Source organism: Ambystoma mexicanum, chromosome 4q, assembly GCF_040938575.1.
Source record: "Ambystoma mexicanum isolate Mex_15411 chromosome 4q, UKY_AmexF1_1, whole genome shotgun sequence".
Lineage (NCBI taxonomy): Eukaryota > Metazoa > Chordata > Amphibia > Caudata > Ambystomatidae > Ambystoma > Ambystoma mexicanum.
In genome coordinates, this window is record NC_090928.1 from 437,905,029 (window position 1) to 437,932,263 (window position 27,235).

The following is a 27,235-nucleotide window of genomic DNA, read 5'->3' on the forward strand; positions in this document are numbered from 1 at the left end:
GCGCCTCCTCCAATCCTGTGGTCCAGCGACAACTGGCGGGCCTCCGCAGGCTTCTTCCGACTACAAAAAAAGCACACCCTGTGTGGTACCTTAATGTTGTGTTGGTCGCCGTGGCGCACAAACCTTTTGAGCCAATGTTGTCCGCGGACATCTGGCTAGTCACCATAAAGACAGTCCTGCTCGTGCAGCAAGATCCAGGCTCTGTTGGTTTCAGAGCCATTCACTAACTTTCACATGGACAAAGCCGTCCTGCGAACGCACCCTGCGTTCCCACCCAAGGTGACCACCTCCTTCCATCGCAACGAGGAAATAATCTTACCCACTTTCTTCGCTGAACCTCAAGGACGAGCCTCCGAGGGTCTTGCAACGCCTGGAGGTCAGACGCGTGCTGAAATACTACCTGGACAAGACCAAGACCGTCCGCAGCTCGGACGCGCTGTTTGTCACTCTTGGTGGGTCAAGGCCAGGTTGCCAGGTCTCAAAGGCCACCATTGCAAGGTGAATGGTTGCAGCCATCAAGAAGGCCTAGAAGGGGGCAGCACAAACACGTGCCAGCTAACTTGCATGCCCATGCCACCAGAGCCACGGCCATCGCGTTCCAACTGCATGTGCCGTAGCAGGTTGTCAGCAGGGCAGCTACCTTGGACACCCTTTCGTCTTTCTGTGAGCACTGTTTGGACGCCGCCTCTAGGTCAGACGCTGCGTTCGGACAGGCTGTTCTAAGAAACCGGTCTCCTCTCCACCCTGGGGCTACATTCAGTTTTAATCATCCATACAGTATTGAGGAAAGAGGACGGGACGCAAGAGTCATTAATAGTTCTCTAGCATGGGGTCTGGCATGGATTTGCGTGCTCATGAATATTCCCCTTCAGGCTGGGAATCCTTGGTAAAGAAAAAATCAGTTTGTTTCACTTCTGAATTGTCTTTCTCCTAACCACCAATCTCTGGGTCATACTACCCCCCCAGCCAATGACTGACCTCTACCTAAACCCCTCCTCTGGCAGCCATCTTCAGATTTTTACCGCACGTTCAAGTGTTGGGAGTCCTCGTGCTATAGCTCTCGAGCTTTTACTGCGTATTGCATTTTTCAGAGAATTTTCTATTTTATTCAGTCAATTGAGCCTAAAGCTCCACTGATTCATAATCCGATTTAACGGGGACCCGTTTTCAGAAGCTTCTGCGCGCCCCTCAAGGGCACATTTTCGTCGAACCTCACTTGCAGGATTCCAGAAGATATACCCCGTGTGGAGATGGGCAAAGACAAAGGAGGCTCAACGCTTCTGTTTAGTATCTGCCCAGGATGTGGACTACAGAACGTCTTCAAGGAGGATGGGCACTCGGTGCCTTTACTGCCTGCACTCAGACAAATCTCACGTGGAGGAGGCCTGTGCATTATGCAAGGACATGTCCTCCCGCACCATCAAGAACCGTCACAAACCGCTCTGAGTGGCAGTTGAGCCCCGGCAACGTTCTTCTCCATAGAGAAAATCTGAGCGGTCTTCTAAGATCTTTTAGGGCAATCTGGTGACAGGGGCCCAACAAAAGGCAAAGCACCACGAGTCTGCAGGCACCGGGAGCGCAGTGGCTGCATGCTCCTTGGCAGCCAGGCTGGGCGCAGCTTCGCCGATGTCAACCACGAGCCACCGCTCCGGCTCAGCGAAGAAAAGGAAGTCGGAGCAACCGGGTAAGCTTCGGGAGAAGTCCGATCATCGCCGATGGAGAAAAAACCAAGGGGAAGCAAGGTGCTGACGCTATTCCCTCTCCCCCACCCCCTCCTGGTGAAAGCCTGACGCCCCTAAGGTTGTGAAGGCCCAGGTTCACCAGGCCAAACCGTCTATTGAGGGAGTGGTGGTTTCCCTGGTGAAGGCCGCAGATGCAGTTCCCAGGAGGCAGCCTCCAGAATGAGTTTCCCTGCCCGCCTGGAGGGAATCTTCATATGTGCCCATTGAAAAGACTCATGAAGATGCTGATCTCCCAGAGACTGTGGCCCCTGGCCGAGAAGAGGGGCGTGAGGGGGCGCGCAGTGGTCCAGCTGGACTCTGAGATCTTTTCTGAGGAAGAGCTTTCGGGCCTGACAGTGCTTGAGAAGGGGACGGTCGAGGCTGGGCCCTATGGGAAGGACCACGATGAGGCGGATGAGGAGAACGACGAGGGAACTCACAAGGAACGGCAGGGGGAGCCAGACCCCAGACCACTCTCGTCGCAACCGCTTCCACCACCGATGGAGAGGTCGGAAGACATCCTGCAAGCACTGCACATCCTGTGCACTGAGTCGAGGACAAGGCTGCCTAGGCCGATGGGCGATCCGGCGCCTGGACCGTCGGGGGATCCGCCAGCTAAGAGATGAGTCCATCCTCCTTCCCCGTACCTCCTCTCCGCCAACGGACTTGACAGAGCCAGATACGGCAACGACTGGGACGAACGACAGCGAAACAGATCTCCTGTCGCCAGTACCCAGGACTTTTCCCCCCGATGAGATCGGATCCTTCCACGCCATGATCTCCAGGGCTTCAGAGCTGTTCTTGTTTCCTTTTATCAGCGACGAGAGGCCAAGAGGAAGACCCAGCCTCGACCCCGGCGAAGAGAGACCGGTACGAGAAGAAATACTTGGTTTCCAACTCTGCACCAATGTGCCTCAGAGCGCAGCTGTCCTTGGTCTCTGCGGTGGCCAGGAAGAAATCTGCTGGGTCGGCGGCATCACCTTCCACTTCCCTACCGGACGGCAAAGGGAAGAAACTGGACGCCATGGGACGGGGTCATCTCAGCGATGACTACCATGAAGGCGGCCAACACTCTCTCGCTTTCGTGGCTCGCTACGACAAGACGGGGAGCTGTGATTTTAAAATCGCCCCACTCCTGGATTTCCTCCCAGACAAAAGGACAGAGGCCCTTGAGATCCTTCAAGAAGGCGAGGTGGCTTTGGACCATGCCATCACAGTGGCCACGGACATTGCAGACACCGGTTTCCGCCAGATGGGCAATGGTGTTTGCCTTCGCTGGCGTGGTTGGGTCAAGGCCACTAACTTCCGTCAGGACGTCCAGACGAGGGTATTGGACATTCCCTTCGGGGACAACTTGTTTGGCAAGACGGTGGATGAGTCGCTGCAGGCCATCAGGGCAGACTCTGAGATGGAAAAATGCCTTGGGCACACCAACAGCAACAGCCGTCCTTTCGGGCTTCCGTAAGCAAGTCAGGTGCCTCCAAAGGATTCTGTGGCATCTTCTCATACCGTCAAGCGGCCCGGTCTTCGTTCCAGGAGGCCTACAGAGGATGCAGCAAGGCCAGAGGTAATTGTCATCGCCAAGGGGCCCAAGGTGGGTTGGCCTCGGCGAAACAGGATTGAACCTGCTGGGACGTCAGGCCCCCACCCGAGCTCCCTCGTGGGAGGCCGGCTGGCGAACTTCGTTGGCGTGTGGTGGAAGTCCATCTCCACCAACCGTTGGGTGCTGGATGCCCTGGCCCACGGTCACACCTTGGAGTTCCAAGGGAAGTGTCCCCTGTTTCCACCTGTGTCCAGGAAAGAAAACCATGTTCCACAGCCATTTCCTGAGTTAGGAGCGATGCTCAAAAATTGCGCAATAGAGCTCGTCCTGAAGAGGCTCCGGGTTCTCTGGAGTATACTCGCGGTATTTCCTCGTCCGAAAGAAGACCGGCAGTTGGCGACCAATTGTAGATGTCCGCCACCTCAACAGATATATCAAGCCACAGAAGTTCCGGATGGTCACCCTCCAGCACGTGCTGGGACAGCTGGAGGATGGAGACTTCCTGTTGTCGCTGGACTTTTGCTTACTTCCACATCCCCATACAAAAGGGGCATCCGAAGTTCCTGCGTTTCGTGGTCGAAGGACAGCACTATCAGTTCAAGGCCCTGCCCTTCGGTCTGAAGTCTGCGCCAAGGTTATTTACCAAGTGCCTGGCACCGGTGCCTGTAGGAGGGTCCACGTCTACCCCTTTCTGGACGATAGGCTCATCTGAGCGAAGTTGAGCGAACTCGCCTGCTCACCGAACTGGGCTTCTCGATAAACTATGCAAAGTCCTGCTTGGTGCCATTGCTGGACGCTCAAGCTCAACACGGTGGCGCGACTGGCTTCACAGTCTGAGGAGAGGATAAAAGCCATCCTGGGCAAGGTACAACGGCTGTTGACCGTGTGATTGGCCAGTGTGCGGTTCATCAAGTCCCTCCTCGGCTTAATGTCGTCATGCATCTACCTTGTTTGGCTGTGCAGATTGCGGATGCGGCGTCTGCAAGAGTTCCTCGAAGTCCGTTGGATACAAGTGTCGGGAAGCTTCGAGGACCAGATCGCCCTCAACAAGACATTCCGTCGAGCGATCCGGTGGTGGGTCGCCCGCGGGAATCTCACGGCGGGTTTTGGGGAGAATTCTCATCTTCTCCAGCATTGGATCTTTCATGGATTCACATGCTTAGAATATTCCCCGTCAGACTGGGTCCCCTCGGTACACATATATAGGCTTTTCCTATAGGAAAACTTCCGACACTTTTGTGTCCTATCTACGTCCTTTTAGGACCCGCCTACGCATGCTCCGTAGGCCGTTCCAGTATAAAAGGCCCACCCCCGCGACTCCCCCTTCAGATTTCAACCGTCTCCAAAGTAGTGGGATCTCCTCGCGTCTTACTATTTTGTACAAGGTTGTGTACCTGGAGTTGGAGTTAGGTGAAATTTTCCTCCATGTCAGGAAAAGCGCTGTTCCGTCCGTGCGCGACGTGCGGCTTGAAAAAAGTTTGAGGGGGACGAACATATGTATTGTATATACTGTCTCCACCCTCATCATTCGGCTGATAACTGCGACATATGCAAAGGGTTTTCTCAAAAGACCCTCAAAGACCGAAATCGACGGCTGGTGGCATGTTTGAATGATGGAGCGGGGGCATACCCCCCTTCGGAGGTAGGCTCCACACAATCGGCGAAAACATCACACCGCGCTGCCTCGTCGGAACCACTGGCGAAGAAATCTCGACCGACGGAAAAAGTCATCGGAGTCATTCAGCTAGAGAATCCTCGTCGAGAAAATCATCTTCATCAAAAAAGCATGACCAGGAAAGGCCAAAATCCTCCTCGGGCGATCACCATAGATCGACCACGAGTCGAGAGTCGAGTAAAGGCAGGCCAAGTGTGGAAAAGGCGGGACCGCCTAAACCACCTGCTAAGCCACAGTCGTCGACGGTGGTCCAGTCATCGGCCTCCACCCTACCACTGACGCATGTGTTATCCACTGTCCCACCGACTGCGACGGTGGCCTCGTCAACGGAGGTTCTACAGGAAGCCTGGAGGCCTGAAGTTTTTGATCCGATTCCCTCCTGGTACTTTACTGCAGGAACAGGCTGTGTCGCTGTCCTCGGGGGGTGGGGGGGGTGGGGAGGGACGCGAGCGGGAGAAGAGCTGGCCCGGCAGACCTTGGGCTACGAGTGGTTGGCAAGTCGTCGACGAGGGGATCCGGAATTCCGGTGTCTGTCCCTCTTCTCAATCTGTTTTGTCGTTGGAGATTCTGTCCACGCTTCAGTCTTTAGTACAGTCGTTGGACCAGAGACTACCTCAGGTAAACTTGCCACAGTCACCCGTCGACGAGCCCAGCCCGTCCCGTCCACCGACGCACTTACGCACGCCAGTCTCAGCACCACTGGCACCCCAAGAGGAAGGTGAGCTGCCAGATTCGGAGTCTGACAGGGGAGCCATGTCGGATATCTCATCATCCCACTCCAGGGATCCAACCTGGGAGTCAGAGGTGGAGTTAGAAACCCCAAGAAGCTCAGCTCATCCGTCGTCCCCCCCCCCGGACGATATTGCATCATTCCCTTCTATGATGGAGAAGGCGTGTAAGGAATTTGGTTTGTCCCAGGAAGAACAGAAAAAGGACTATTTTTTGTTCGACCACATGGGTAAGAGAAGGTCGGTGTTCTCAATACCCATACTAGACCACGTGTGGAAGGAGGGTTTGCAGACAATGCGTCACCCTTTTTCGGAGCTGGCGGTAAAGGACGCCTTGAGAAAAAGTTTAAGGCTCCAGTGTCTACCCCCAAGTGCTTATCCTTCCAACCAACGCCTGAATCGGTGGTGGCAGCGGCGAGGAAAGCGAAGGCCCAGCACAAGTGCACGACTCCGCCTGAAAACAAGGCAAGAAGTCAGGATGCCTTTGGCAAAAAAGTGCTATCCGTGGGAGCAACTACAGTAAAGGCCGCAAACTCTCTGGCTATTTTAGCCAGATACGACAGAGAAATGTGGCACAGGCTGGCTCCGTTGCTGGATCATCTTCCGGAAGAGCATAGGAAGGCAGCGATGTTACTTGTCCGAGAGGGTGAGGAAGCCTCCAATCACGCAATCGGGCTTCAAGCAAATCAATAATGGGGTCGTGTTACGACGACCGTCATGGCTTAAGTGTACCTACTTCAGGCCAGAGGTACAATACAAAGTACTAGATATGCCCTTTGAGGGAGACCTATTCGGAGAGAAGGTAGACGAGGCCCTAAAGGGAATGAAAGAGGACTCGGACACGGCACGTTCATTGGGTGCCCTCCAGAGTGGCCGAAGCTACAAGTCTTTTCGTCCCTTTAGAGGGGCTTCGGGTAATTCCAGATTCTCTGCGTCAGGAGACAGATCCTTTGGTAGGTCGGCTTACCCCTCCCAGGGATACAGGCGTGCTTCCCAAACGGCAAACCGACGCCGGAACTTCCAGACGTCCAGGAAGAGACCATCCTATCAGTCGTCGAGAGACAAGCAAAATAAAGATCAGCAATGACGAACACACCGTTCTGGGGGGGGAAGAGTATCAGCCTATGTTGACGAATGGGAACGAATAACGACGGATCAATGGGTGCTGGACACAATAAGGAACGGGCATTCTCTACAAATCAAGCACAGCCCTCCGCACATTCCACCCGCGTTCACCGCTCATTCCCATCTGAGGGTACTGCAACAAGAGGTAACACTCATGTTAGCAAAGGGCGTGATAGAATTAGTTCCAACATCACAGAGAGGTCAAGGAGTCTACTCAAGATACTTTGTCGTAAAAAAGCCAAACGGCAAATGGCGTCCCATTCTAGACTTACCCGATCTCAACAAGTCTTTAAAGAGCCTAAAATTCAAAATGCTCACGCTGCAAGAAGTGATTCGAGCCGTTCAAGAAGGGGATTTTCTAGCGTCCCTGGATTTACAGGACACGTACTTCCATATTCCAATGTATCAGAAACACAGGAAGTTCCTGAGGTTTGTGATAGGGCGGACGCACTACCAGTTCACGGTTCTTCCCTTTATGCTCAAGACCTCCCCCAGAACGTTCACGAAATGCCTGGCCCCAGTAGCGGCCTGGCTAAGGAAGCAAGGCCACCACGTATACCCATACCTCGACGACTGGCTGGTAAGGGGGATCCTCCCCAGCGTCGACCAACACAAGTTTGCAAGCCACCATGCAGCTTTTACAACAGCTGGGATTTGCTATAAACTTCGAAAAATCCTCTCTGCGGCCATCGAGAACGTTGGTGTTCCTGGGGGCACAGTTCGAGACCCAGTCGGGGCTAGTGAAGCCTTCCCTCGACAGAACCTCAAAACTCAATCAACTGGCGAGCTGACTATGGCAAAACACCAGGCTCTCAGTGAGGAAATACGTTTCGGTCCTAGGAGCCATGGCATCCTGCATCCATCTGGTGGCAAACTGTCGCCTATTCATGAGGCCAGTCCAGGAATTCCTCGCGGACCGGTGGACACAGGCCCAAGGATCGTGGTCAGACAAGATAACCATCAACGACAAACTACTTGGGACCCTTCAGTGGTGGCAGAGTTTCCACAATCTGAACAACGGTGTACCCCCACAGGAACCGGAGTTCCAGCGAACCATAGTCACGGATGCGTCCCTAACCGGATGGGGAGCTCACATGGGCACTCTTCAAACGCAAGGTTGTTGGTCTCAAGCGGAGTCACTCCTACACATAAACGTGTTAGAGCTGAGAGCAGTACGATGGGCCTTGAAGGCGTTCCTACCACACATCAAGGGATCGAGAGTACGAGTGCTGACGGACAATACGACGGCCATGTTTTATTTGAGAAAACAAGGAGGCACGTGATCAAGGACTCTTTCCATAGAGGCCCAGAAAGTATGGCATTGGGCATTAAAGCACGAGATTTCCATCGTGGCTCACCATCTCCCGGGAGTGAGGAATTCGCAAGCAGATTCCCTCAGCAGAAGGATGGCCCAGATACACGAATGGGAAATGGACACAGTTCAGATGATGAAAGTTTTCGAGAAATGGGGTCACCCCCACTGGACGTTTTCGCAACCAAGGAAAACAAGAAATGCGAGCAATTCGCAAGCAGATGGCCTCCTGAGGGTTCCATGGGGGAGGCATTCTCCTTCCCATGGACGGACAAGTTCCTTTATGCTTTACCTCCGTTTCCCATCATACGGAGGACAGTACAGTGGATACGCAGGTACAGTTGCCGGGTAATTCTAGTGGCACCGTACTGTCCGCGGCAACCGTGGTTTTCCGACCTGCTTCACCTGTCACTGGAACATCCAATAGCGTTTCCGCGAGTCCCGAACCTACTGTCCCGGGACAAAGGCACGGTGTGGCATCACGACCCAGACAGTCTCAACCTTACAGCCTGGCTTCTGACTTTTCGGAGTTCGGTTCCTTGGACGTTTCGGAGGATTGTCAAAAAATTCTGCAGGCGGCTCGAGCCCTTTCTACAAACAAATCTTACACCTATAAGTGGCGGAGGTTCTGTGAATGGTGTCGAGGACAACAAGGCCTACAACCGTTGTTGGTGACGCCGGAACAAGTTCTAACTTACCTGCTTCTCTTGGCGGAGAGGGGATTATCCTTCACATCGATAAAGGTGCACCTGGCGGCCATCTCGAGGTTCACGAGGAAGAGACAGTCGTCTCCTCTATTTAGCGACAGACTTGTGAAACACTTAATGAGGGGTTTATTTCGAACTTTTCCCCCGATAAAACGTTTCCCTCCAACTTCGAGTCTCAACACAGTGTTGGCAGGCTAAATGAAACCGCCTTTTGAGCCTATGGCCACGTCGGACATGAAATTCATATCGTGGAAGTTGGCATTCTTGATTGCTATCACATCAGCTAGGAGAATCTCGGAACTGCAAGCGCTGGTCGTACACCTGCCATACTTCAAATTCTTTAAGGACAAAGTGGTCCTGGCAACTAATCCGTCCCAAAAGTTCCGACAGTGTATCACAAACACTCGTCCATTGTTCTCCCTACTGTCTTCGCGACCCCATCGACAGCAGAAAAAGCTCTTCATACCTTGGACGTTAAGAGGGCTCTGAAATTTTACCTAAATCGTACACAGGAACTCTGGTCTACTCGACAACTGTTCATCGCATGTGGTCCGTCGACGAGAGGAAAAGCAATCTCTAAACAGGGATTGGCTCGATGGGTCTCATCGACGATTGCGTTTTGTCACTCCAAGGCCGGACGGCCACTGCAAGGACATCCTAGAGCCCATTCTACAAGATCAACGTCCTCCTCAGCTGCATTATGGGCAGGAATTCCGCTGACGGACATATGCCAGGCTGCGGCATGGTCAGTGCCCCACACGTTTACCCGCCAATACTGCCTTGCCAGGCAGCATGCGGACGAGGTGCAGATGGGAAGAGCTGTCCTGCGCCATCTGTTTCAGTAAGGTAAGCTCCACGCTGTGGAGAATCTGTTTTCTACCCTTTGGTGACAGTACACTTTATGTGGGTAAGGTTATATGAGTTAACTTATTCCTGCTGTACATATGCATTGTGTATTATGGTGAGGGTATATTACATTACATTCTCACCGCCGTTTCAGGTGTTACTGCTATACAATCTATTGTAAGCATGTGAATCCATGAAAGATCAAATGCTGGAGAAGGGAATAGTTTCTTACCTGTGTCACGAGTGCGACACGGAATTGGTCTGTGTGGCGCCGTTGGCGGTATGTACAAGGGGTGCGAAGTTATCCTTCCAAAATGGCGCCCAGTCCTTCGTGCGCTGGTCCAGTCTTTCGATCAGATCAGGAGGGTGTGACTCCTCCCCGTCAGCACGGAAGAGTATTTCCCACATCAACACCGATGGACCAGCGCGTTGCTACGACTATCGTGAGCCACGCTCCGTGAGTAATTTAGGATTCATTTGGATATCCCAGACCGCTCTACGTAACCTCTTCTTTTCCTACTTTGCTTGCTTAATCCCTTTTTTCTTGTTCCGCTAGTTGCCTCCTCGCGGACCAATTCACAGGCCAGCCATTCCCGACACCCAACTCTTACTTAGTCATTTCGGCACTTGCCTCCCAGTAAGTAAGCTCATCGATTCTCACAACTCTCCCCTTCTCAGTTGAACCCGCAGTTAACCTTTTTTCTCTCCCACTCTGTATTAGCAAAGGCAGACACATTCCACCTCTTGAACTACAGTACCCAGACTCCTCCTCTTCCATGGAAGTCACGACTTCTCACAGAAGGAATTATATGCAAGGGTAGGTACGCTACTTATCTCCCGCTCTCTTAGATCAGTCAAATAGTACTCGTTACTTATCTTTACCTTGTATATCTTCAGAACGAATTCCAGTAATCCCTTCTCAGACTGCCGAACGCCAGTCACCTTGTTACCAACACCTGAAACCTTTTAGAATTCCTCCCAAGGTACGAGATTCCTTTCCTCCCCACTTTTTGAGTATCTTTTACCATTAAAGACAGAACACTTACCTTTCTGGTTTGTATCAACAGTCAGAGGCAAAAACACGGACACCGACATCCTCGACTCCTTCGTACCTCTGGGGATTGTCTCCCGACGCTCACGAGCCGCGACAGTCCTCGTCGGGAACTCTCAACGATCCCCAGCTACAAGGGTTTTTCCCGACCAAGGGTTTCCCCGACGCCTCCACTCCACGCCTGTTTCCTTAGGCTGGGAGAGGGGGGACTCAGGTATTTCCCTAATATCCACATTGAGTTTGAAGACAAGGTAAGAGAGTTTGCTGTTATTCTGATTGTCTACCTTTACCGAGATTACCTTTGCCTTAAAGTTAGAAAAACCAACTTCTTTGATCGTTTGTTTGGAGCTAGAAAGATAACAACCTGTAACTCCATTTCTCCAGCATTGGTATCTTTCATGGATTCACATGCGCCCGCCAGCCTCCCCGGAATGCAATGTATTTGATAAGTTTAACCCTTCCTACTTTGGAGGGGGCGAAATCTGAAGGGGAGCCGCGGGGGCGGGCCTCTTATACTGGGACGGCCTACGGAGCATGCGTAGGCGGGGTCCTAAAAGGACGTAGATAGGACACAAAAGTGTCGGAAGTTTTCCTATAGGAAAAGGCTATATATGTGTACCGAGAGGTCCCAGTCTGACGGGGAATATTCTAAGCATGTGAATCCATGAAAGATACCAATGCTGGAGAAATGGAGTTACAAGTAAGAAACTATTCCCTTCTCGTGTCTTTCTCTAAACTCCTAACCCGGTCGGGGACCCTTTGTTTGTCCTTTTGCCGGGCTTCTGCCGAGAGCCCTCCTTTCGGCGCCACGGAGTCTGGATTGGGTCCATTGTGTGGGAGGGGGAGTAGGACCCATGTCGACCCTCTATCCTGATGGGCTGGAGGGTCTCCCGCCAAGATGACCACTCCACTGTGTGAGTGACAGCTAGGCTGTATGAATGGGGATCTTTTTGCATAAAAGCAGGGTCCTGAGGACTGGAAGAGCAAGACGGTGCCACTGGAACTAAGAAGCCGAAGAGGAGAGAATCCAAAGACATCTGCAACGACTGAACCTCCGGTGAAGCCCTGCTGCAGCCTCTCGCCACTTTTCTCCACAAGATGAGAGAAGATCTTCATCTGAAAGAGCCTTCTCCCCTTGAGCTGGTGGGGCCAACCAGTTTGGCAATCGCCCTCCCGGACCTGCCGTGGTCGAATCGCCAGTACCCTGTACTTGGAGACCAGATAGCCAGGCACCAGTCCACCCGGATCGCGATTTAAAGGAGCGTACCTTTTATTCGTCGGGCAGCACCGCGGCTGGTTTCATCCCTGGCTAGTGCAGTAACTCGAACCTTCCTCCACGACGAGAGCCTCTCTTCCTCTGCTGGATCCCCCAAACTGCAGGAATAACCGCAACCGCAGGAGCTACGTCTTCATTTTAAAGGTACATTGTTCCGCCTGGCTGCCCTTTCTTCGTGGTAGAGCTAAAGGTGTTTTAAATCCTTTACCTACATGTTGGGTTGGCCAGCCCTCTCTCTTAACATTGTCTTTTACCTTCTGCATCCACCTTTTCAAAATCATTAACCAAAGACTTGACTGCAGTTACAAGAACATTTTGCTCCTCGGCCCTTGCCCTGTACCACTGACTCTGGCACAGGCCCACTGACTGGCTAAATTTGTTAGAGAACTGCCTTCTCTAGATTGCTTCTCAACTATAACTGTGTTGGTGCACCAATTTCTTATAACCACCCTTTCCTCCCTACTTTCATATATTGTGAAATGTCATTTTGCTCAGTTTTCATTTAAGTATTTACTATACTGATGCACTGCCTTGCTTAAACTGGTTCACAATCTTATGGGAAGTGTTGCTAGGGTGTATAAGAAGCTATTTCTGTATAACGTGTCCTTTCCCTCCCTTGTGAGAAATTGCTGGAGTGCCATTTGTGTTTGTTTTTCACTGTGCCGTTGTGCTGTTTTCACTCTTGCTCAAACTTGTGTACAATTTAACTAGGGAGTGGTGTATATTTTCTTTGACCGAATTTAACTTGCTTAATATTTGTGATAACTGTGCTTAACTAGAAGTGTGTAAAATAAATATATATTCCTTTTTAATACAAAGCTTTGGTCAGCGTTTCCTTGGTCCATAGTACTGAAGCCCTATTGTGTAAAACCTGAATACTGCTCATCTCCCTCTTGAGATAAGTCTGCTTAGCCACAGCTACCAACTAAATCTTTGTGGTACAGACTGATACCAAAGGGGATTTATTGCTCTCGCCTGTAGTCCTAATCTTCTGTAGTGCTCCCGAAGGGAACTGCACAGGATTCTGCCTAACAGCAGGCATGGACTTTCAGAGCCCAGCGCATCAGGAGACTGCCGACGGATGCCTCCCTGGAGGGATGGGGCGCGCACACCAGAAATCTCCACGCAAGATGCCTTTGGCTCCCGAAGGAGAAGTCGTTGCACATCAACGTCCTGGAGTTCCGGGCTGTGTTTTGGGGCCTCAAGTCCTTCCTTCTGTCCCTCAAGGGCAAGGTGGTGTGGGTCTTCACCGACAACTCCACCGCAATGTTCTACATTCGGAAGCAGGGGAGCACCAGATCCCCAGCTATCTCCAAGGAAGCGCAGGATCTATGGCACTGGGCCGTCGCCCAAGGGATGTTCCTGGTACCCTTTCATCTAGCATGAGTGAAGAACACTGTCGCTGTCTCACTCAGCAGGGAGCTGTGCTCTTGCCATGAGTGAGAGCTTCGACAGGATCAAGTGGATCTTCTATTCCGACAATGGGGAATCCCCAGATCGATCTGTTTGCGACTGCGACGAACACCAAGTGCCTTGAGGTTCGCCAGCAGGTTCCCCCAGCCGGGGAGCAAGGGGGATGCATTCTCCTTCCCGCTGGAACGGCCTGTTCCTCTGTGTTCCCGCCGTTGCTTCTGCGACTCATCCGTCAACTCAGATGGTCCCGGTGCAGGATGATCCTCGTCGGACCGGCCTTTCTGAGGCAGATATGGTACCCGGACCTTCTGGACATGTCCGCGTCCCCTCCAGTCAAGCTTCCGGCGGTTGCAGATCTTCTTGCCAGGGAAGGAGGCGCGATCCTACACCACGACCCAGGGTCGCTGAACCTGCAGGCTGGCTCCTGCAGCACTAGAGTTAGGAGGGTACCAAATCCCGGTGGATTGCAAGGAGGTGCTTGCCAAGGCCATGGCTGCTTCGACTCTTAAGTGCTATGGACATAAATGGAAGAGGTTCACGGTCTGGTGCCGTGCGCAGAAGATAAACCCTCTACGGATTACGGCTCCTCGAGTGGTGCCGTACTTGTTGTCGCTGGCCAAGGCGGGGCTGGCACACTCCATCAAAATTAATTGGGCGGCTATCTCCCGCTATACCAGAACTCCGGGGCGGTCGTTGTTGTGGTCTCATCGCCTGCTTAAGAAGTTCATGAAAGGACATTTCTGTTCGTTCCCGCCGATGAAGGCTCTGGCCCCGGCGTTGGAGCTCAATGTAGGGCTGACTAGGCTCATGGGTACTCCGTTCTAGCCTCTGCATTTGGCACCTCTGAAACTCCTATCGTGGAAGACGGCGTTTCTTGTGGCCATCACCTCTGCATGACGAGTGGGAGAGATCCAGGCCCTCTCATGTAAGCCTCCATAGTTGACATTCCACAAAACGAGGATTGTGCTGAGGACGCAACCCTCCTTCATGCCCAAGGTGCTGTCGGACTTCCATCTCAACGAGCCCTTGGTGTCGTCTATTTTCTTCCTGTCGCCTTTGTTGCCGGATGAGATGACTTTGCATTCGCTGTATGTGGCTAGAGCGCTGAAGTTCTACGTGGAGCGCACAGAGTTTTCGGAAGACATCAAAGCTGTTTGTGAACTTTGGCCCTGTGAACCAAGGTAAGGCCCTCTCATAGGCTTCCATTTCCAGGTGGCTCTCCGGCTGCATCATGCACTGTCACCGGTTGGCAAACCAACCGTTGCCTGGTCGTCCGAGTCCATTCGACCAGAGCAATCGCTGCAACTAGTGTGTTCGTGTCTGGTGTGTCCTTGCTGCACATTTGCAGGGCTGCTACGTGGCGGCTGACGCACACCTTCATGACATTCTACTACGTCGAAGGGGATTCCAGGGAGGAGTCCAGAGTCAGCCAAGCAGTGCTGCGCAACCTGTTCACCTGAAGTTGAGCCTGGTGAGGAGGTAAGAGATGCTTAATGTTGAAACGCTTAATGTTGAGCCTTGCCACCCCCCGTGGTTGTGTATGTGTGTACTGCTATATATTCTTTATCCATGAGCATGTGAATCCATGCCAGACCCCATGCTGGAGAAGGAACAAGTTACTTAGCTGTAACTGTTGTTCTCCAGCATGTGTCTGGCATGGATTCACATGCGAGCCCTCCCGCCTACCCTTCTGCGGCTCTTCTCTTGGTCCTACTGCCACTTTACGTGCTAACAAATCTGTAGATAGCTGCCAGAGCAGGGGCTTAGGTAGAGGGCAGTCATTGGCTGGGGTCAGTATGATCCAGAGACCCGTGATTAGTTGTTAAGAGAAAGACAGTTCAGAAAGGAAACAAACTGTTTTTTTCTTTACAGAGGATTCCCAGCCTGACGGGGAATATTCATGAGCATGTGAATCCATGCCAGACCCATGCTGGAGAACAGTTACAGGTAAGTAACTTGTTCCATCCGTATTTGGACTGGTTGCTGTGCAGTCCTTGTCCACTGAAAGCCTCAAGCAACCTTCAGTCTCTCCTCCAGCTCCTGTTCCACCTTAGGCTGTTGATGAACTGGCGGAAATCCTCCATGACTGTATCAGGACTTGATTTTCCTGGGTTTTTGTTGGTGCAAGATCAATTGCAGAGTGTAACTGACTGGCGACAGAATGGCTGATCTGTTGGCCACGTGTCAGGTGTTTATGCAGTTGGAGAGCACGTTGGCCTGTTTGTTCCAGATGCTTCTGGACCTCATGGCTCTGTTTGTCCTGGCTCTTCCCCTTGCTCATCTCAAAATGAGGATGCAGATGGCTCTTCGGAGCTCATGGCTTCAAGCAGTGGATCCAGATTACAAAATGATACTGGTTCCACCTTTCAGAGGACGGACGTCTTGTGGTGGTCGCTTCTCAGAAATCTGTCGGTGGGCGCTCCTTTCCAGGACCCTTGCCCACTATTGACTGTCACGGTGTCACGGTGGATTCCTCCCTTCTGGGGTTGGGGGGCGACGCTGGATCATCTTCAGGTTTCCGATCTTTGGTCGCCACAGGACACAGCTTCATTTAAATTATCTGGAGCTCCTGGCGATTTTCCTGGCGCTGAAAGCGTTCAAAGCAGGCATTGTCAACCATGTTTTCCGTGTCTGCACGGACAATGCAGTGTCCATGTTCTATATCCACAAACGGGGGTACCATGTCTTCTCCTTGTGGATCTTGCCATCAGAATTGGGAATGGGCCCTTCAGCATGGAATCTAGCTGGTAGCAGTACACATCCCGGGCCAGTTGAATGGCACTGCAGATGTCCTCAGCCGACGAGCAGTGGTCAGCTATGAGTAGGAACTGAACTCTCTTGGACCTTTTTGCGACATCGACAAACGGGAAGCTTCCCCTGTATGCCTCAAGAACAGGCTTGGAGCCTTCTCACTGGGAGATCTCGAAATTCCATGGCACAACAACGGCCTACGCTTTTCCGCCCCTTCCTCTGATCCATCAGGCGCTTTGCATGCTAAGGAAAACAGTGAATTGCTCCCTCCTGTTCATGGTCCCTTGGTGGCTGGCCAGGTTTTGTTTTTCGGAGCTTCAGCATCTGTGTGCCCGTCGCTCAAGCTTCCGCTGGTTCCCAATCTGCTTCACCAGAGCTATCGGCAGCTGTGGCACCCCTTCCCACAATCGTTCAGCTTGGCGGCCTGGTGCCAGAGTTCAGATATTTAGAGCATTTCTATTTGACTGCGGATAACATGCGCATTATTCAGGCGGCCATGAAACCCTTGTCAAGATCTCAGTAAAGAAGTAAATGGCTATGGTTCTGCCACTGGTGTTTGGCTAGGCAACTGGACCCCAGGGAGGTCATCGACATGGTCCTGTCTTTTGTCTAACATCTGGCGGAATCGGGCATTCATGTCTTGTCTTGCAGGACTTATTTGTCGGATGTCGCTGCTTACCTGTCCACTGACCAGTGCTCTTTTTCACTGACGAATCTGGTCATTAAGACATTTTGCGGGCCCATTACACCTTAAACCTCCTGTTCGGAACTTGCATCCAAGGTGGGGATCTGAATGCGGCCTTATGCCATAAGCCTTTTGAGCCCATGGCTACTGTCTATTTTAAGTACCTTACGTGTTAAGTGTCCTTTTTGATTGCTGTGACTTCAGCAAGGCGTGTAAGTGAGCTTCAGGCCTTGTCGGTAGAGTATCCATTCCTTTTCTTAAGGGTAAGGTTGTCCTGACGAATCCCTCCTTTCTTCCAAAGGTGGTCTCTGATTTTCATTTGAATCCGTCATTCTCATTGCCTGTCTTCATTTCAGACCCGGCTTCAGAAGCCAAAAGGGTTCTGCACTGCCTGGATGTTAGAAGAGCCCTTAACTTTTATCTGGACAGAACATCTGAGCTTAGGAACTCTTCAGAGCTTTTTGTGACCTTCGGAAATCTGCAAGGAAAGCCTGCCTCGAAAGCAACCATCTCCTGATGGATTGCTGCCTGTATTTCTGAGGCGTATAACATCCAGGGTCTTTGGGCCCCAAAGGGAATTCATGCTCATCTCGTGCGTTGCAAGGCGGCAGCTGTTGCTTTTCAAAAATATATTCCCAGGGAGGCCATTGTGAAAGCAGCTACGTGGACTTCCCCATCGGCTTTTCGTAATCATTACTGTCTGAACCTGAGCTCCAGGGCTGAAGCTCAGTCTGGTCCAGCTGTGCTTAGGAACCTGTTTCAGTAAGTAGTTTTACATCCACCCGTAATTCCTGTGAGGAGTGCTTGGGAATCTCCCATAAGTATGGAGGAAAGGGGACAGGAGTAGGAGTATAATAAAGTTACTCACGTAGTGACTACTTTACTCTTAGTCCATAGTCCCCTTTCCTCCATACGCCCACTGGCCGTCCCATCTAATAAGTTTCCTCCGTTATTGCTTAAAGGTCGGAGACCTGGCGATAGAAAAGGACTGATGGGCGATGCGCTTGGCAGAGTTAAGGAGGGCTGGGTTACGGCCACGTGCGGTACCCCACGTAAGAAGAGGACACTTTTTTTTAAAAGAAATTTTATTCGATACTTTTTACAAAAGTGCTCCGGTCCCACCCCACAGGACGGAATGTCCAATAAGTATAGAGGAAAGGAGACTGGACTAGGAGTAAGGTAGGGACTATGGTGAGTAACTTCATTAAAATGCTTCGGACATCAATGGAAAAGGTTTGTCATCTTGTGCCGTACACAGAAGATCGAGCCTCTCAGTCACGGCTCTGCAGGTACTACCGTATTTGCTTTCATTGGCCAAGGCTGGACTGGCCCATGCCTTCATCAAAGTTCATCTGGCGGCAATCTCCTGCTACACCAGATCTCCAGGATGGTCGTCATTGTGCTCACACCGTATGGTCAAGGAGTTTGTCAAAAGTTTCGCTAGTTCCCGTCATTGGAACTTAATGTGGTGAACACTAGGCTCATGGGTCCCCCATTCGAGCCTATATATTCGGCGCCACTGAAATTTTTGTCGTTGAAAACTGCTTTTCTTGTGGCCATCACCTCTGCCCGAGTGGGAGAGATCCAAGACCTCTCATGTAAACCACCTTATTTGACGTTCCGCAAGACGAGGGTGGTGCTACAGATGCACCACTCCTTCATGCCCAAGGTGCCGTCGGACTTCCATTAAAACAATCCCTTGGTGTTGCCTGTGTTCTTCTTCCCACCTACCCCTCTGCGGCTCTTCTCTTGGTCCTACTGCCACTTTGTGCTACCAAATCTGAGGATAGCTACCAGAGGAGGGGGTTAGGTAGAAGGCAACCATTGGCTGGGGGCAGTATGACCCAGAGACCAGTGATTGTTTACTAGTAGAAAGACAGTTCAGAAATGAAACTGATTTTTTTTCTTTACAGAGGATTCCCAGCCTGATGACTGGGAGTATTCATGAGCATGTGAATCCATGCCAGACCCATGCTGGAGAACAGTTACAGGTAAGTAACTTGTTCCTTACTTTCCTCTGGGCCATTGCGGTCACGATCACCACATGACAGGCCCCTGAAACAGACGGTAAAGTCAGGAGCTGACAGCCTAAACCTACAAAGTCCTCAGGAGCCGATGAACAGGCACTGAAAGACGCGCCAACGGCCTCCAAAAAAAAGCACAAAGAGCTTGAAAATGAGCAAGTTAATCAAACCATCGTTCCCGACACCCTGTGAAAAGTCTGAATGTCGAAAAACCAGAAGTCTTCAACGTCCTAAGATGATAAAGGTTCAAGGCACTAAAACCAGGGATTACACCACCCCTGAGGGAACTTTCAGGGGCTATGCACCTTAATAAAACCTCTGTCCTAGAGCCCCCAGCTACACCCCCAACTCCTGCTCGCTCTGTAGGACCAAGCCCCTCAGTGGACCACAGAGCAATTTGATAAAGTTACAAGGAGGATGTATTGTTTTATAATTTTTTTGACGACCACCTGAAGGTCCGCCAATCTTCAGGGAACCCCACAGAGCAGGGCAGCAGTAATTCAGCCTGCTGCCAAAAGAGCCCCGCCCCCCTTATAAATGACACGCCTCGCATCAGAACCTAGGGCAAGATGCTGATTACCATACCATGTAAGGCTTACAAGACCCTGCACATACCCAGACGAGGAAGGGGACACGGTGGACTTGGTCCAATATTATGAGGATGCATACGTCATCCAGTCCCCAGATCACACAGACCCACTAGTGGCTGACTCCCCGGTAGACCACCAGTTACAATATAAAGACCTGCTGCTCATAAAGGCAGCAGAGCACTTCAAAATACACACCAGAAGCCACAAGTCGACAGACTTCGTGGAGGACATCCTTGGGGATAAAACATCAGCAACCCAATTCATCCCCCCTGTTACAGTTGGTACAGAGACCCGTCTAACCCTTTGCTTACACCCATTTTAACACGGGCAGTCAACCTGCGCATCGAGTATGATCAGACCAACCCCCTCCGGCTCCTTATACATTAGCGGGCAGTTAAATCCTGACTCTTTAGTGGTCAATACTACATGAGAGGGGGCAGGAACCCCTCTAGCCTCTGCCGAAGCCCCTCCTGACAAGGAGAGTTAAAAAAATCTACACACTGGGCAGGAATGTAGGTTCTCCAGCATGGGGTCTGGCATGGATTCACGTTCTCATGAATACTCCCCGTCGTCAGGCCGGGAATCCTCGGTACAGAAAAAAGTCAGTATCGGTTTTGTTTCTGATCTGTCTTTCTTAGTAAACAATCACTGATCTCTGGGTCATACTGCCCCAGCCAAAAACTGCCCTCTCCCTAAGCCCCGCCTCTGGCAGCCATCTTCAGATTTTTACCGCACGCTCAAGTGTTGGGAGTCCTCGTGTTTAGCTCTGGAGTTTTTTTACTGCGTTTTCTCGCTTTTTCAGGAGAATTTCTCATTTTTCAGTTTAATCGAGCCTCAAGCTCCACCGTTTCTACTCCCGATAACGGGGACACGTTTCGGAATTCTTCTACGCCCCTCATGGGTGAAGTTTTCGTTGAGTTACGCTTCTTGGAGGATTCCGGAAGATCTGCGGCCTACCTCAACGGACACGGCCCAGGACAAGGGGAGCTCGACGCCCGGATCCAAGCTGTTCAGGGACTGCCCTGGATGCGGATTATAGAACGTGTTCAAGGAGGACGAGCATTCGCGATGCCTCTACTGCCTCCATGGGAACAAGACGCATGTGGAGAAGGACTGTGCGTTCTGCAAGAACCTTTCGGAACGGACCAAACAAGGTCTTCGGTCCCGCCTCGCCACCTGGCTGGAGAAGGGCACAGCAAGTGAGAAGGCGAAGAAGTCGTCTGAGCGGGCTTCTAAGTCCTTTGAGGGTGCCCCGGCGACGGGGGCCCAACAGAAGGCCAAGCACCGCAAGTCCGCGGGCTGCGGGAGCGTCGAAAGGTCGGGCTCTAAGGGCGCTACTTCCCCGGCACGTTCGACCACGAGCCAGCGCTCTGGTTCGGGGAAGAGGAAGTCCGAGAACCTGGGTAGGCCGCTGGAGCGGACCCGGTCGATCTCGAAGGTGGAGCGAGGCGCTGACCCTCCCCCCAAGGCGAAGGCCCAGGACGCACCTAAGGTGGTGAGGGCTTTGATCCACCCGGCTAAAGCCTCTGTCGAAGTGGTTGCTGCGACCCTGGCGAAGCCGGCTGAGACTACGCCAATGGAAACGGCCTCTGGGCCCAGAGTATCCCTGCCACCGCGGAGGGAATCCTCTTCCCAGCCCATCGTTAAAACCCCCGTGAAGCCCCCAGCGGAAAAAGAGGGGGGAGGGCTGGTGGCCATTACAGACTCGGAATCAGCCTCTGAGGAGGAGCTGGTGGAAACCGAGCAGGGCCTCAACGAGAGGGTTCGATCCCAGGGGGCGGTCCCTGCTGACACGATCACAGATAGCGTCCATGGCGACGTAGAGGGTTCAGTGGAACGGCCATCCCGTCCGTCGCAGTCATTACCCAACCCCCAGGATAGCTCGACGGCCATTTTGTTGGCAATCCAATCCTTATGTACCGAGATAAGGACGAGATTACCACGGACCCCGACAGAGGATCCAGAACCGGGCCCTTCGGGAAGCCCTCCGAACAAGTGGAGGAGAGTCCACCCCGCTCCGCCCTTCGTGCCTGTGAGACCTGTGGACCCCTCGTCCTCGCCGGACCCTAGAGAGGATACGGCGACAGACATGGGGACGGATGATGATGGGGATGGACGATGACACAGCGGACATCCCGTCATCACCCTAATCCCCCCCCCCCCCCGCGGGCTTCCCCCAGCCGACGAAATTGGCTCTTTCCACGACATAACCAGGGCATCCGAGCTCTTCCAGCTCTGCCCTGAAGAACAAAAAAAAGGAAGGGTTTCTGTACCACCAACGACGAGAGGCCAAGAGGAAGACTGTGCCTTCGCTCGACGATATCTGGAACGAGGGGCTTGCAGTCTTCAAGAATTTTTCCGCGGCACCCGCCAAGAGGGACAGGTACGAGAAGAAGTACCGAGTCCCGGATGCCGCCCCCTTGTCCCTCAGGGCCCAGCCCACGCCGGACTCTCGTCTCGGCAGCGGCTAAGAAGGCAGTGGGTGCGGCGGCTTCAACTTCCACTACCCCGCCGGACAGCGAGGGCAAGAAGTTGGACTCCATGGGACAACGAGTCATCTCGTCGGCGGCGACGACGATTAAGGCGGCCAATGCCTTGGCGATCGTGGCCCGCTACGACAGGGAGCTCTGGTTCAAGATAGCTCCCCTGCTAAACTTCCTGCCTGATGACAAGAGGGCGGAGGCCCTAGAAATTCTGCAGGAAGGCAAGGTGGCGTCGGATCACGCCATAACGGTGGCAACGGACATTGCCGATACCGGATTTCGCCAACTGGGCAACGGAGTTTGCCTCTGACGAGGATGGCTCAAGGCGACAGACTTTCGCCAGGATGTCCACACCAGAGTGTTGGACATGCCGTTAGACGGCAACAACCTCTTTGGTAAGGCGGTGGACGAGTCTCTACAGGCCATCAAGACCGACTCGGAGATGGCCCGGGTCCTAGGGGTGCTGCGACGGCACTTTCGGAGCTTCGGAGGCAGACAGGGTGCTGCCATAGATTCCAGCGGTGGCTCCTCCACTTACTGCCAGGCGGCCCGCTCCTCTTCCTGGGAGGCCTACAGAGGTCGCGGCAAGCAAGGGGGATCCCGCCGTCGTCGCGAAGGCGGCAAGGCCGCCTCCAAGCAAGACTGACCCGGCCGTGTTGTCGGGCCCCCACCGAAGCACCCCGGTGGGAGGCCGGCTGACGAAGTTCGTCAGCGTATGGGAGTCCATCTCCACGGACCGTTGGGTGTTGGACACCCTGGCCAACGGGCACTCGCTGGAATTACAAAAGAAGTGCCCTCGCATTCCTCCCGTGGCCAGGAAGGAAAATCACGTCCCTCAACTGCTGTTGGAGGTAAGGGCGATGGTCAAGAAAGGTGCCATCGAGCTCGTCCCCAGAAGGCTCTGGGGCTCCGGAGTGTACTCAAGGTACTTCCTCGTCAAGAATAAGACAGGCGTTTGGCGCCTCATCCTGGTCCTGCGTCGCTTAAACAAGTACATCAAGGCACAGAAATTCAGGATGGTCACCCTCAGCACGTGCTGGGACAGCTGTAGGAAGGCGACTTCCTATCGTCTTTTGACCTGGAGGATGCTTACTTCCACATCCCTATTCTAAAAGGGCACAGGAAGTTCCTCAGGTTCGTGGTTCAGGGACGCAACTACCAATTCAGAGCCCTACCGTTCGGATTAAAGTCGGCACCCAGGGTTTTCACCAAGTGCCTGGCACCAGTGGCGGCGCCTGCAGGGGATCCACGTCTACACCTACCTAGACAACTGGCTAATCCGGGCAAGGACAAGGGAACTCGCCGTCGAACACACGGCGAGGACCGTCCGGTTGCTCACGGAGCTGGGGTTCGCCATCAACTACCCCAAATCCCACCTGGTTCCATCGCAAATAGCACTGTTTCTGGGAGCGAAGCTCGATACAGTGGGGCAATTGGCCTCCCCTTCAGAGGAGAGGACCAAGACCATCCTGGGAAAGGTACGGCGCCTGCTAGCTACGGACGTGGCCAGGGTGAGGTCCATAAAGTCCCTCCTCGGGATGATGTCCTCATGCATCTATCTTGTACCCCTTTGCAGACTTCGGATGCGTCCGCTACAGGAGTTCCTCGACGCCCGCTGGCTTCAGACGAGGGGCTGTTTCGAGGACAGGATCCCTCTCGACGAGGAGTTCGTCGGGCGATCCTATGGTGGGGCATCCGTGCTCACCTCACGACAGGCACAGACTTTCAAATCCCGACGTTTCAGGAGACGGTGACCTCTCTAGAGGGTTGGGGGGCCCACACCAGAGACCTCCACGCAAGAGGCCTTTGGCTCCTGGCGGAGAGGTCTCTCCACATCAACATTCTGGAGCTCCGAGCAGTGTTCTGGGCTCTCGTCGTTCCTTCCGTCCCTCAAGGGCAAAGTGGTGAGGATCTTCACCGACAACACCACCTCAATGTTCTATATACGGAAGCAAGGAGGCACCAGATCCCCAGCCCTATCCAAGGAGGCCCAGGATCTGTGGCACTGGGCCGTCGCCCAGGGGATGTTTCTGGTTCCCTTCCACCTGACAGGAATAAAAAACACCATCGCCGACTCACTCAGCAGGGAGCTGCACTCGTGCCACAAGTGGGAACTGCGACAGGATCAGGTGGATTGACTCTTCCAACGATGGGGCAAACCCCAGATCGACCTGTTTGCGACGCCGACGAACTCCCAAGTGCCAGAGGTTCGTCAGCAGGTTCCCACAGCCGAGGAGCATGGGCGATGCTTTCTCGTTCCCTTGGGACGGCCTGTTTCTATATGCGTTCCCTCCGTTGCCGCTCCGCCTCATCAACCAGCTCAAGAAGTCCAGGTGCAGGATGATCCTTGTCGCACCGGCGTGGCCGAGGCAGATCTGGTTCCCGGACCTTCTGGACTTGTCAACCTCCCCACCAGTCAAGCTGCTGGCGGACACGGATCTTCTCTCCAGAGAAGGAGGCGCCATTCTCCATCACGACCCACAGTCGCTGAACTTGCAGGCCTGGCTCCTGCAGCACTAGAGTTTGGAGGGTACGATATCCCAGCTGATTGCAGAGAGGTTCTTGCAAAGGCCAGGGTGTCCTCGACTCTCGTATTACGGTTATAAATGAAGAGGTTCTCTGTCTGGTGCCGTGCACAGAAGATTAACCCTCTGCGGGTTACGGCCCCTCAAGTGCTACCGTACCTACTGTCGCTGGCCAAAGCTGGACTGGCTCACGCCTTCATCAAGATACATCTGGCTGCCATCTCCCGATATACCAGGACTATGGGACGGGCGTCCTTGTGGTCTCATCGCCTGGTGAAGGAATTTATGAAGGGACTATTCCGATCATTCCTGCCGGTGAAGGCTTCTGCCCCGGCGTGGGAGCTTAATGTGGTGCTGACCAGGCTCATGGGAGCCCCATTCGAGCCTATGCATTTGGCGTCTTTGAAGTTCCTGTCATGGAAGACAGCGTTCCTCGTGGCCATCACCTCTGCACGACGAGTGGGAGAGATTCAGGCCCCATCTTGCAAGCCTCCATACTTGACTTTTCATGACACGAGGGTGGTGCTGAGCACGAACCCCTCCTTCATGGCCAAGGTGGCGTCGGACTTCCACCTCAACGAGCCCTTGGTGTTACCAGTTTTCTTCCCGTCGCCTTCGACGCCGGCCGAGACGACTTTGCACTCGCTGGATGTAGCTAGAGGGCTGAAGTTCTACGTGGACCGCACGAAGAGTTTTCGGAAGACGTCACAACTGTTTGTGAACTTTGGGTCTGTGAATCAAGGGAAGGCTCTCTCGAAGACTTCCATTTCCATATGGCTCTCCGGTTGCATCATGCACTGTCACCTGTTGGCAAACCGACCGCTGCCCGGTCGTCCGAGAGCCCATTCGACCAGAGCGATCGCTGCTACCACGGCATTCTATCTGGGGTGCCCCTGCTGGACATCTGCAGGGCTGCTACGTGGAGGTCGACGCACACCTTCACGTGATTCTACTGCGTCGATCGGGACTCCAGTGAGGAGTCCAGGGTCGGCCAAGCAGTGCTGCGCAACCTGTTCGCTTAAGGTGAGCCTGGTGAGGAGGTAAGAGATGCTTAATGTTGTGTTGTTGTATTGCTTAATGTTGAGACTGTTGCCACCTCCCGTGGTTGTGCATGTGTATACTGCTATGTATTCTTTTATTCATGATTATGTGAATCCATGCCAGACCCATGCTGGAGAACAGTTACAGGTAAGTAACTTGTTCCTACTCTTAGTCCCCTTTCCTCTATACGTCCGCCACCCCCCCCCCCCCCAATACTGGTGTCATTAGGCAATGTTAAATATTGTTGACGCGTCAATGGGGACTGAGGTGTGGCGTCGGGGGAGCTCATGCTATCAGGGTCGCGCACCTCTAAATTTATCGGGAAGGTTTTTCTGGTGAAAAATGCTCCCGTCCCTAGTGAGGGACACCCATGCAGTATGGAGGAAAGGGGACTATGGACTAAGTACGTTGGACACTACAGTGAGTAACTATTAAATAATCGTTATAACCTGAATGAAGATACATTGATGGAGAACAAAGTTAAGATAAATGTGTTGACCATTTCCCATTTTTTTGAAGGGTGTTTAACATACTAGTCTAGGCTGAAGATTTTTTTTTCTGAATTTCACTTGCAGGAAAATTCTCAAAATGCTCCCCTTGTTCATGCAACTTTAGAAACCTTATTGAGGTTCCTCAATTGGATTCCACTGGGATACATCTTTGAGACAAAATTAATCAGTACTCTAATTTACAAGGTAAGAACCTTAACTGTTTTACTTCAGGAGCATGAATAATTTGCTATTGAGTGCTTGTAATCCACTTTCAGACCAGTGAAACCTCCATTTTATTTATCTTGCTTTATCCTAATATCCATTCTGGTAAGTTGGTGACACCAAATCATGTTAAGTAGCATTTAGTTCTACCTACCACTCCTGCATGCTCTGGCCCTTGCTGCCATGGTTTTCCCTCCACGGATGGGATAGTGACATCGGAAATTATGTGGGGGATTGATTTTTTTTTTTTTCCCTAAATTTAGTATTTTATTTTTCCTGCCATCTGTCCAGCTCTTGTTCTAGCCGTTGTAAATTTGTGTTTTAAATCAATTTTGTTTTGGTACAGCATGCTGTTGGCCTTTATGCATGCTGTGCAACACATTGCCTTGTTTTATAGTTGGTGCATCTAGGTGAGTCTTTCTGCGTTTCTGTATAATTTATCAGCAATAAAGATCACACATTTTCCAAGTCCCCACTGGGAAATCTTTACCTGCTGCTTTATTGCGCGGCTGTCCTGATAGATTTTAGGGGATTGAATCCCGAGTGCATAATTGGGTAGAAGTAATTTGCTGGCTGGGCTTTAGAAGAGGCTATGCTTGTGCCTTGAACCGACCCTGAAAGCTCACAGAAGCAAATCCTCTTTGCAGGTTGGGGAGCTGTTACCACCCCCATGTCATTCTGGTCCCTCTGATGTGGGCTTCCTGAATGATAGTCTAATCAAGGTGCTAATTTCTAGTTAGGTTGTGTCTGCCTCTTCCTGACGCTGCCCCTAGTGGATGAATTTGGTCATCGTGTGGGCCAGTTCTATTCTGGAATCCTCCAGTCGCTCAGATTAATTGGGCAACCCATAGTTTCTGGCATGGGTATGCCTTCAGCTCCATAACATGCGGTGTACAGATTTCTGAAACATTTTATTTCCCACACCAGATTCTCATTGGCACCAGTTTACCCCCAAACCCGTTCACCAGGTGGTCTCCACTTGGCAAGTCCTTGCCGTTATAATTGAAGCCTTTGATAATTTTCCCA

The 27,235-nt window shown here is 52.4% G+C and overlaps 1 protein-coding gene across 2 annotated transcripts in view; it reads left to right on the forward strand.

Moving 5' to 3' along the window:
- XPO1 (exportin 1) overlaps nt 1–27,235 on the forward strand; it is a 1,118,801-nt gene that overhangs the window by 328,309 nt on the left and 763,257 nt on the right. For both annotated transcript variants that reach the window (XM_069608010.1, XM_069608011.1), the window contains exon 9: nt 26,072–26,191. In XM_069608010.1, coding sequence (XP_069464111.1) covers nt 26,072–26,191 — 120 coding nt within the window. The remainder of the gene's footprint in view (nt 1–26,071; nt 26,192–27,235) is intronic.